This window comes from Sinohyriopsis cumingii, chromosome 4 (assembly GCF_028554795.1).
Source record: "Sinohyriopsis cumingii isolate HCF-2022 chromosome 4, ASM2855479v2, whole genome shotgun sequence".
Classification (NCBI taxonomy): domain Eukaryota; kingdom Metazoa; phylum Mollusca; class Bivalvia; order Unionida; family Unionidae; genus Sinohyriopsis; species Sinohyriopsis cumingii.
The window spans coordinates 108692816-108705529 of NC_142964.1; the positions used below are offsets into that span (position 1 = coordinate 108692816).

General features: G+C 38.9%; 1 protein-coding gene across 1 annotated transcript in view; it reads left to right on the top strand.

Moving 5' to 3' along the window:
* The window catches only part of LOC149801855 (uncharacterized), a 152898-nt gene that overhangs the window by 78700 nt on the left and 61484 nt on the right, over nucleotides 1-12714 (top strand). Inside the window, exons 12-13 of the mRNA XM_089956860.1 lie at nucleotides 6337-6453; nucleotides 9695-9848. Coding sequence (XP_089812986.1) covers nucleotides 6337-6453; nucleotides 9695-9848 — 271 coding nt within the window. The remainder of the gene's footprint in view (nucleotides 1-6336; nucleotides 6454-9694; nucleotides 9849-12714) is intronic.

Consider the following 12714-nt stretch of genomic DNA (forward strand, 5'->3'; position numbering starts at 1 on the left):
GAGAATACGATATTTACTTAAATTCTCGGGCGTCGGATGATTGTTAAATTTTTTCAAGGCTTCTCGGCGTTGCCGTATGGCTTCCTTACATTCCTTAGTGAGCCAAGGTTTTAGGGTTCTTTTACAGTTTGCTGAGGACTTGGGGATAGATTCTTCTGCAATGTCGGTTAAAATAGATGTAAAATGCTGAATGGGGTCGTTAACATTGAAAACTGTATCCTCATTCAGCCTGGTTTTACAGAGTGTTTCGAATTTGGCCCAGTCGGCCTTCTTTAAATTCCATTGTGGAATTACTTCATCAATTGTAGAGTTATGATTTACAAGGGAGATTGGGAAGTGATCGCTGCTGTGAAGGTCATCAGCGACCTTCCATTCATAGTCCAAAAGCAGCGAAGGAGAACAAATTGTCAAATCGATGCATGTGTATGTACCCGTGCCTGGGTGTAAATATGTAGGTGTTTTGGTATTATATAGACACAGATCGTGTCTAGAAATAAAGTCTTCAACTTTGTGACCTCTGTCACTTACATGATTCGATCCCCATAAAATGTTATGGGCATTAAAATCCCCGAGTAAAACAAAGGGTGCGGGAAGCTGTTGAACAAGATTATCGAGTTCGTTTGGTACTAGGTTAGTGTTTGGTGGTAAATAAATAGAGCAAAATGTAATCACTCGATGTAGAGTGACGCTTACAGCAATGGCTTGTAAATTGGTGTTTAAAGTAATGAAACTATGAGGAGCTCTGTTGTTCACAATAACAGAAACTCCTCCTGATGCCCTGTCAACATTTGGAGAGCAGGTGTTAAACAGGGAGTAGTTTTTAAATGTGATATTGTCTGTATCTTTCAAGAAGGTTTCTTGAAGGCATAGTACCGCAGGATCATGTTCGTTTAAAAGCAGGAGAATATCATTGTAATTTGCTTTAAGTCCTCGACAATTCCATTGTATGATAGTGTTTTTCATTGTAAATTTAAATTAAAGATTGTGGAGCTAGGTTAGACCTTTCGCAGACGGAATTTGTTTTGTTATTTCTCTGGAGGAAGTACGGGGGTGAATTTTTTGTTTGTAGGTCTGGAGTTCCCTTGGGCGGATGGAGCAGATTCTTCTGCATCCATGCTCTCGATGTCTCCAAACCTGTTATAAAGTTTGATGGGGTCATCTGACCCCTTTTGTTGCCTGTTTCCGTGAGATTTTTTATTCTTTGGTGATTTAGGTTGTTGGGTATTGTTAAATGTAGTCTGAGTAGATGCCGTGTTTTTCTGTGCTTGGTAATGGGGGGTGTTTGAATTTGGTGTTGAATCGGGTGCTTCTGTTTGTGTTTGAGCGTCCTTCGTTGTTTTAGGATTGCTCTTCACTACAGTGGAGAAGGATGGGCCAGGATGGGCTGTTTTTGCCTGTACAATTTTTCTGGCTTCTGGATAGGGAATATTATTTGTGTATTTTACCCTCTGAATTTCCTTCTCCTGTTTCCAGGTATCGCAATCCTTGGAATTTGCGTGGTGCTCTTTTCCGCAGTTGACACAATGCGGAGTTGCTCTACAATCAGATTCCTGATGAGCATTGTCTCCTCACCAAACGGTAAAAAACTCTCAAAACCATGGTTCACAAAAGAATGTAAAGAGGCCATTAGACAACGCCGAGAAGCACTGAAAAATTTTAATAATCGTCCAACACCCGAAAATTTAACTAAGTACCGTATTGTTCGGGCCAATGCTCGCCGCACGATTACACAAAGTAAAAGAACATCATGGAAAAAATATGTTTCAACTCTAAACTCTCGTTCCTCTATAAAGAAAGTTTGGGACACGATCCGCAAAATCAATGGAAATAGGAAATACAATTCCTTTCGACATCTCAAAGTAAACAACAAGAATATCAATTCCAAATATGACATTGTTAACATACTTGCTGATAGCTTCTCAAAAAATTCCTCATCCTCTAATTACTCAGAAGCGTTCAGAAGATTAAAAACTCACAAAGAAAAGACACGGTTGAAATTCACATCGAATAACTCAGAAAGTTATAATCAACCGTTTACAATGTATGAGCTGAAGGAATCTCTGAATAAGACCCACGATACATCCACTGGGCCTGACGAAATACATTACCAGTTTTTGAAACACCTCCCAGAACCTTCATTAACAACCCTTCTAGAAATTTTCAACAATTTATGGATTACTGGTAATGTACCTAAAATCTGGAAAGAGGCAACAGTAATACCAGTTCCCAAACCCGGTAAAGATAGCGCAGATCCTAACAGCTATCGACCAATTGCACTCACAAGCTGTGTGTGCAAAACAATGGAACGAATGATCAATTCTCGGCTTGTCTGGTACTTGGAAACTAATAATTTAATATCTCCTCTCCAAAGTGGCTTTCGATATGGCCGGAGCACCAACGATCATCTGGTTAGACTAGAAACATTTATTGGAGATGCATTTATCAAGAAAGAACACTTAGTAGCGGTTTTCTTTGATTTAGAAAAGGCCTATGACACGACATGGAAGTACGGGATACTAAATGACCTGTACGATCTAGGTCTAAAAGGCCGTCTGCCCTCTTTCATATCCAACTTTCTCTCCGACAGAGAATTCAAAGTACGAGTGGGCTCTATCCTCTCAGATCTGCACGAGCAAGAGATGGGTGTGCCCCAGGGCAGTATTTTATCTGTGACGCTCTTTAACATCAAAATGAATAGCATCACCAAGTGTTTGACTCCTGGTGTGGATTGTTCGTTATACGTTGATGATTTTCTAATATGTTATCGGTCAAAGCACATGCATACAATTGAAAGACAACTGCAGCAAAATATAAACAAAATTCAAAATTGGGCCAATGCAAACGGTATCAAATTCTCGAAATCAAAAACGGTATGCATGCATTTCTGTCAGTTACGAAAACATCACGATGAACCGAATCTCACGCTGGATGGAACACCTATTCCAGTTGTTGAGGCAACAAAATTTTTGGGTATTATCTTTGACAGAAAACTGACTTTTATTCCACACCTAAAACACTTGAAAGCCAAATGCTTAAAAGCACTTGACCTACTTAAAGTAGTAGCGCACACTGACTGGGGTGCTGATAGAAAAGTCATCCTGAATTTATATAGAACGTTTATTCGCTCCAAACTAGACTATGGTTGCGTTGTGTATGGTTCAGCCCGAAAGTCATATCTTAAAATGCTTGATCCAATTCATCATCAGGGAATAAGACTGGCTCTGGGAGCATTTAAAACATCCCCGTGTGAAAGCCTTCTAGCTGAGGCGAATGAACCACCGTTATCGCATCGCAGACAAATGCTTTCCGCACAGTATGCTCTGAAATTAAAATCAAACCCTCTGAATCCTGCTTTTTCGGCTGTTTTTCAACCCAAATACAAAACTTTATACGGAAATAAACCAAACGTCATACCTTCCTTTGGCATTAGAATATCATCCAGCCTTGACACTACAAATATAGATCTTTCTAAACTTCAGAAAACGTCCATCTCCGAAACACCACCCTGGCTAATTAAACAAACAAAAGTTCTTTTCACGCTACACGATGGCAAAAAATCCGAAACAAACCGTTCTGTCTTCCACAAATTTAAAAACTACACCAGAATTTATACGGATGGATCAAAGGATGAGGAAAAGGCTGCTGCAGCCTTTGTTTGTGGAAATCACACAACGCAAGTTCGTTTACCAAACGGAGCATCAATTTTTACAGCCGAAATCAGAGCAATAGACCTTGCTCTGCAACATATAGAAAAGAAACACATTTTAAACAGTATCATCTTCTCCGACTCGCTATCAGTACTCCAGTCACTACACAATAGAAAACTGGAGAACCCATTATTAAAAAACATACTCGTCAAAAATACCGAGCTGAGTATCTCCCACAATATAATATACTGTTGGTTACCTAACCACATTCCCCCTGCGGGTCCGGGGTTGTAGAATTGGCCCGACGTGCCTCGCTACGTGTCGTAAAAGGCGACTAAGTAGAGGCAACCTGTTTGCCGTGGGTTGCGTCCCGTGTCGGGGGAGGAAAGGATCCTGGTAGTTGAGCAGTTCCCTGCAATACACTACTTTGGCCTCTACTTCTCTTAGACGGGTGGTCGGGATGGGCCCGGTTCCGACAAATCGGCTGGTCACGCCGAGCCCTAGGAGGTCTTTATTAACTTTCTCACCTTCTTTCTCTCTCTCCTTGTATCTCTCTTGATACCACCGTTGCCCCTATATTCTTTTCCTTTATATTTCACTTTTCCAAGTCTTAGAAGGCTTCCTAGAAGGCGGTGGCTTAACGGGTCAATCGGGGGGTAATTTTACCGACCTTAGAAATTGGCGACTTCAGGGTCATTCAAAGGTAATTTTATCAACTGAGTATGGCATCTGTGTATCCCTGACACTTGAAAAGTGTCCCCTTGTTGGGCTCCTTGGTGGGTGGGGAGCACGGGTGCTGAATTTTTAATCTAGCCATCATGGATAATTCCAAAAAAAATCAAAATAAAAGATCGAAACCCTTATCAGAGTCTGACGATGAACCATGTAGTGTGGAGTCATTTCCACGCTTCATGGTCATACAGTCAAAAGATGCCACGAAACCGCTTGCCGCACTATCTCCATTTGTCATCGAAAAGACTATCACAGGATCGATTGGCACACCTAAAAGTGTTAAAAAGTTGAAATCGGGTTGTCTTCTTATTGAGTGTGAGCGACGAGGTCAATCAGACAATATCAGGAAAATGAAAACGTTCTTTGATATCCCAGTAACCTCATTCGCTCACACCACACTGAATACGTCCAAAGGCGTGATTCGCTGCCGTGACTTGGCTGGAGTCACCGACGCTGACATCATCGAAGGAATGAAAGATGAAGGTGTCACTGCAGTCCGACGAATACGTATTAAACGTAATAACAATCTGCAGGACACCAACACCATTGTACTCACCTTCAACAGGCCAACTGTACCCAAAGTGGTGAAAGTTGGCTTTTTGCAAGTAAAGGTAGAGATTTACATTCCCAACCCCCTTCGGTGTTATAAGTGTCAAAAATACGGCCATCACGAAGACCGCTGCTCCAAGAGCCAAATATGTGGCCGATGCGGTTGGTGTCCTGCAGATTGTTGTTTCGTTTGATACGAATTCTGCGGACTGCAGTGACACCTTCATTTTTCATGCCCTCGACGATTTCTTTGTCGCTGACACCAGCTAGGTCACGGCAACGAATGACGACTTTTGATGTATTACGTGCAGAGTGGGCGAAACAGGTTACTGGAATATCGTGAAAGGTTTTAATTTTTAAGATATTTTCAGTATGTGTTTTCGCTCACACTCTACAAGTAGGCCGCCAGATTTTAGTTTTTTGACACTTTTCGGCTTGCCGACTTATCCAAGTATAGTCTTTTCGACTATAAATGGCGATAGTGCAGCAAGTTGTTTAGCCTCGTCTTTCGATTGGATGACCATGAAGCGAGGAAAGGATTCCACACTACATGGCTCATCATCCGACTCTGATCCAGTTTTGGTACGTTTATGGTTTTTTTTTGAATTATCCATGATGGCTTGAATAAAAATTCAGCACCCGTGCTCCCCACCCACCAAGAAGCCCAACAAGGGGACACTTTTCAAGTGCCAGGGATACACAGATGCCATACTCAGTTGATAAAATTACGTTTATGAAATTTGTGATCCATGCCACATACTAGCGATTGAAATAACTAAGAGAATGATATCTGGAACTGAAAACATCTTTCAATTGTGGCCAAAATGGCAATAAAGACGGCATTTAAAGTAAAATAATATATTGGTCTTTAGCTGATGGTCTTAAACATATATTGGTCAGGTAATTCTTCATAAAATGCGTGTAGTCATGATAATATATAGTACAATAACATCTTTCTTAACTTTATCCATTATTACACACACTGTCATCTATGCACTCATGACCACACATTCTTTCTATTTTCATTCTCTCTGTGTGTCTAACTCTTCTCTTACATAATCAGTCAGAAAGCGACTTCTTTTCAAATGTGAAAAAGACTCAAAAGAGAAACAAATTGTGAGTCCCACTAATTTTTCGGATATACGGATTCGCTCGCATTTTAGAAACGTTAAGGCATTAAATGAAAACTCAAGATGGAGGAATCTTAACTATTCTACAATTGCTCTAATTATTTATTTACTGGGAATTTACCTTTAATTTAGACAAGTGGCAAGAAATGCGACAATATTTAATAATAATAAGTAAGTATGAGCTAATCAAAATTAGTTGTATCCCCAAAACGTCATGTTTTACAAAAACAAAAACGTAAATAAAGTTCGAATAATAATCTTCTTTTCATTTATTTCAGCTGACCATACTTGCCCTACAGATAAGTTTCGATGTGACATTGGTCAATGCATACCTGCATCATATCGATGCAACCTTCATAAAGATTGCCCTGACGAATCTGATGAGAGAGAATGTGGTACGTTTCAACGGTCTTGTCAGCATTTCAAGATTGGGAGGTATTAAGAAAGGTCTCGCTTTTAGGAGAACGGATTGTAACTTGCTCCTGTTGATTGGTATCTCCTCAATCCATTTAATGCAGTAACTGTTGAATGGAAATTTTGAGAATTGAAAGACTTTATGATGGTTATATGTGTGTATTTCAACTCATATATTTGGACGTTTCACTGACGCATTTTTGAACTTTTTGGACCTTGTCCTTTTATGAACAAATATTTAGTCCACAAAAACCAAAGTCACATGTGGCAAAGCGATGAAACAGTTCAAGCTCCTTCTATTTACATATAAATACCCTGATTAGATTTTCTTAGAAGTACATCATTTTGTTAATATTTCTTCCAATGATAAGATTTTGTCTTCAAGGTTTTGAATGTTGGAAAATTTACACGATAAGACAATTTAGATATGTGACAGTGATTGTAGCAGAGCACTTTTCAGGGACACATTATGTTTGTCCTATGTTTAATAATATACTGAACGCAATGCTCTTCTTTTGACAGTTTACAATATAAGTCAACGGCGTAATGAACTAGATAATCAAGTATATTATGTTAATGATGTCATGAAATTGATAATAACGTATATTAGGCTAATGATGTAATGAAAAACGAAAAGAAGCATTCAGAGTAGTGATGTCATAAACTTGCAATGCTGCAATTAAGATTAATGATGTAACGAATTAGGTAATGACGCATATCAAACTAATGTGATTAAAATGGTTATGATGCATATGCGGCTAATAATGTCATGAACCATTTGGAATGTTTTGAGTTTAATTCTAATTAGGTGTTTCCTACAAGGAATCAAATGACAATGCAAAATAAACTGGAGAAAAATAGCTTTTAAATTATTAAATAGAGCCTTTGTTTAATATATACTCAAATGATAATAAAATCATGTATTATATGTTCTCTGCAATGATTAAATAATTCTAAAACTTGAATGATGTAAATATTTAAAGCTCTCTCTAGAGGAAAATGTACTTGTGTCATTTAAGTGAAGCTATAATGACTAATATTCCCGACACGATGCTTTGAATATTATTCAGTGTCAATGATATTAAGTTAATTGGGAAAGTTATACCACAACATTTGTCGGCACAACCAGCACCCTCGAATTCCTTGATTAATTTAAATATTACATATTTATTTGATAACCTTGGCTGTTAAGAATATCTCTACACTTCTGTTCATAATTCGATGAATATATGTATAAATAGTAAATAAGATGAAATTAAACATACATGCATTAGTAGTAAAATGAATTTAATATATGACGAGAATAACATGAAAGAAATGCATACACTTTTGGAGTTTTAGCTGAACATTATTCAGGGACCATATCAATGTGTGATACGTATCGAAAAACTGTCAGTATGATCCATGTATGTATGGGTCAGATCAAGCTACATTTGGTACATTAAGTAACAGTAGACGGTACAAGCTTTGACTGTTGACTCAGAGTGGCCAGCTACACATGAATCTCTCTGGAACGTCCACACTGTTGGATCAGACAGATAAGCTCACCTGGACAGCTATGTATTCACAGCCCTTGACTGGATGAGCTCAGGTGCAGTAGGTCCTGATGACATTTCGTTTCATGTAGACTCTTCACAGAACTGTTCGATGTTGTCGTCCTACAGATTCAGACAGGCCTTGACTATGCATAACATTCCTTCACTAAAATCCAGCTCACGAACAAGACATGAGATCACCCTTTTCCCCCGCAGATACTTCAAGTTCTGTTACAATGAGAGAGTGGCAGAGTATCATGGGTGGATGTACTGAGAGGTTACCTAAATAAATTTAGAAGCCACCACATAAAAACCCATAACATATTATTCAATTTTATAAAAGTATTAATAAATAATTCACTTACGAAGCACCTATAAAATACTAAGGAAACCGCAAAATCGGATGTCCTAGATGTCCTTAACGAACCGAGTAATCAGCTAGGATTCCGGTCCTAGATGTCCTTAACGAACCGTGTAATCGGCTACGACTCCGGTCTCTTGCTAAATAAAGTATAAATAACATTCAATCTCTAAAAACATCAATTAATAAATAACTTAAAGAGGTAATATCTAAAAACTTATAAATAACATAACGTAGGAAACACACCCTAAACACCTCCACTAGTAATACCATAATAACCTTGAAAATCTCTCTTCATACATGATATCTACTAAGAACCTCTATAAACATAGAACATCCCCCTCCTTTTAGAACATTTTGAAGAAAAAAAAAGAAAAAAAGCACACACCAGGCAAATGCAACAAAAAACCAGCGATGTAAAGCAAGAAGGACCGTTCCCGAGCTCTCCTTCCCACTAATGACAGCCAACCATTCAACTGTAGGGACCTTTATGGACCCACAGATTGAGGCCAAACTATCAGGGTTCCTTGAATCCATAAAAGTCTGGGGGAGGTGGCACTATCCCCTTCCCCAGGAACAACAAGCAGGCTGCGGTGCAGTCAGAAAAAAGTGGCACATGCACAATTGTGCGCACGCCACTATAATTAAACTCAACAACAAAAAATACCGAGAGGTGGAGCTGGAGACACGCACAATGGCAGCTCAGAGCATGCGGTCGCGTTTCTCTGGACCGAAGCAGCAGTGGAACAGGGCATACCCTCCTTAGGATCACAATGCTCACCTCTATCGCATGAGAAAGGGTTAAGAAAAGGTGCCCCTATATTGTCTGCTTAACCTTAATCCTGGTAATTTTACCACGGCTGATGGGTATCCCATCTTAGCGGTGACAAATCACATCAAACGAAACTGTGGACGTCAGATAGATCACAGAGAAGAACAGCTATATTTGGTAGAGAACTGGCCGCATTCAAAATCAGAGAGCAGTCCTGAGTGAAACTTGCCTATCTGAGGAAAGAAAACTCAGTGAATTAAGAGTCGGTTATACCTTCTTTTGTAGTGGTCACAGTTAAAAGGAGTAACGTGAAACTGATATTTCGTTTGCCATCAAATAATAGATAGTCAGCAAGCTCACAAATCTCCCAAAATGTGTGATAACAGAGTCATCTAAATGATATTCCCACTGTCTTGATATAGACATGCAATTATCATCATTGCCTATTAAAACACAATGCGTAACCAAGATGAGAGCAATGAAGATTCATATAAAACCCTGGAGTCTATTATTCCGGAAGTGGTAAAGGCAGATAAGCTCATCATTTTTTGTAGGTTAAAGTTTGCACAGATAACCAGACATGGCCAGGCGTCATTGACAACAACGGCTCTGGGAAATGCAGAAGGAACGTCCTAACGAGGAAGTGCCCTGACCAAGTTATCCGTATCACCAACACAGTCATCTGCATGCTAAACTGGGGAAAGACCAGTAATCCAAGCACTGGCATCTCATTAAGTGCATCATCTTCTTGAAAAGAGACAGGCTTGATGTCCGAGTGACGAAGGCCATGACAAGTGCAAAATGCTGGACTGACAACATACTCAAAGTCTCTAAGCTCAATATCCGGATTCAGTCTAGCAGACAACTACAAGGCAAAAGAGCGGTCTTCAATTTAAAAAAGGATAATGTGAAATAGTTCTTTATTGAAGAAATGTTATACCAACTAGCAAGAATTGTTGCAACCTCCGATTCATCGTGGCTTCTGGAATGGACGAGGGACAATACTTATTGTGTTTGCATCTCGTCAACTCCAGAAGAAATGCTATGAGCAGAACTCCAATACAATGATAGCATGATCGTTCCGTTGTGGATGACGGTGAGTCATCTAATCACTCCAACTTGCCAATAAATTCAAGCATGGTTGTGTGTTGACCCCATCCCTCTTGAGTATGATGTCTTTGCCATACTTACAGATGGTTTTCGTGACCATGACACTAGGATCGACATCAGATACGGACTGAGATCAACATCTACTGATACAACTCTAACTGCTTGCGATATATAAACTGCATTCTTATAAGTGCTCATGCGCAAACATATTTAAGTAAAATCGTATTATCACCAAATAACCCCAACCCTAAACATTATTTACTTATCTGCAAATATCCTCACCCACAAATCGCTGTAACTATTGTATGCATCAATATTATAAAGCAAAAGAAACAAGCAATGAGAATCGAAAGGGCCCAGGCTAGTTAAAACTAGTTTTCACTGACCCTATGATGGATCCAGTGCATCTATTTATATCTGTCTATCACTGTCTCTGCCTCCCTCTCCACGCACGCACGTACGGATGCACGCACGCTCGCACGTACGTACGTACGTACGTATGTATGTATGTATGTATGTATGTATGTATGTGAATGTATGTGTGTATCATGTGTGCATCCGATATTTTGTACGTACACATTTATGTTACCATGCATGTATCAATGAGAAGAACCTAAATTTGTTTTGCTATAGGATGTCTTGAATATATGGGGATTTATGATTAAAGGCGGTTTATTTCTCCATGGTGTTGTAATAAGTATATAATTTGCATCTATCTACAGACATCAATAAAAAAGTCCCAGCGAAGCACTATGGTGGAAGAATGGTAAACGATGGACGTATTTCCAAAGGTAAATTTCGAGAAATGTGTCCACTAGCATTTGCAAATTCTCCCTCGGTTTCTCTATTTTTCTGCAAAGCTCTATCTCACCACAGGTATGTATGTATGTATGTATGTATGTATGTATGTATGTATGTATGTATGTGTGTGTGTGTGTGTGTGTGTGTGTGTGTATGTATGTATGTATGTATGTATTGCAGTATACGCATCGTGTTTTACGGATCGTCCACTCAATCTGGAGACGTGGACAGAGTGGCAGTAGATTACGTGCCCACTATGAGTAGTGCAATTCTATTCAGTCTTGTGGATTTTCCACCCATTCTAGTGGAAATCTATTCAATCTAGTGAACGTTCGCAACGGATTTTATTGCAGCTCTAGTGAATTTTATGGCACTCCTCGCTGATTCTATTTTATTCTCTCCTCGTGTCGACACAGTAAACAAACAGATCGAAGAAACCACTACAGCTTAAACCCGACGATGGTAGATGTCAATTTTACACCGTTACCTGTATAACCTCTACAGTCGTACCATTTCTAGTTATATTTATCAGTGGATTAGCTAGGGATACATAAAGACAAACATGACGTTCTAAATTCCATCAATATTTTCCCACCCTGTCATTAATGTAGCGCACATCACGAGAAATTGCCAGTTAAAGTTGACATTTACATCCTGTTCTGCATCAAGCGGTAATTTCATTTTGTTCTTTCTCAATAAATGATATTCATAAAAGTGTTGTGTGTGTTTCCATGCTATTTCCAAATTTCAGTTTTGAAGTTAATGAATGCAGTAATACCTTTATCAGTCGACTTTGAATATGGCCGATTATTTCAGAGTATGATAAGTTTTCACAGCGCCTAATTCGTCTACACAGTATCGAAGTCTTCTCTATATCAATGGCTATTCATGCCATAAGTGTAGTGATATTTATTAACAAGGTAACTGTTGTATTCGTGGTTTGTTTTCCATCAATCCATCATCAAACACTAGCCGAGACGCGACATTTTACTTTGGAGTCTGCCCCTACCCTTTCTAAGAATGGCCAGTCGGGAAGGCGTTGAGACTCGATGTTACTTTTAGCAGCGATATTTCAAAAGGAACATTAAATTTCGAATGCAGATGTTTGATGTTGATCATATAAAAACGAATTTTAAAACTTATAACATGTATCAGTTGTGATATTTAGCTTATTAGTCTCCTTTACTTATTTTCGTAGTATCTATTGTCGAATCTGGCCAAAATTAACATAAAAGAACATAACTATCATGAAATGTAATAGATTGAAATATGAATGCATGAATAATACTTCAATAATCAAAGTGAATAATGTGACGATACTCGAGACGACCTTAGAATACAGTTGAACTTATGCAAGATAACAAGAAATGATAGAGATTTACAACCACTGAAGCCGAAACCTCATCCATCTTCAGTTCTGTGTATATATAGTTTACGAAGTTATACCAGGGATATCTGATTAAAGCCGTGCAAAAAGAAGCCCATCGTTAAAAGCAATCAGAACCATTAGAGATAGATTCTAGAAACTTGACAAACACCTGGCCTTGCCATTCCTGACGATCTACATGACATAATTGATATATACGATGTATTCGGCTTATGCCTAATACCATACAACTTGAACAACATGATGGAGGGTTGGGGGTGGCGAGAAGTAAGAAGG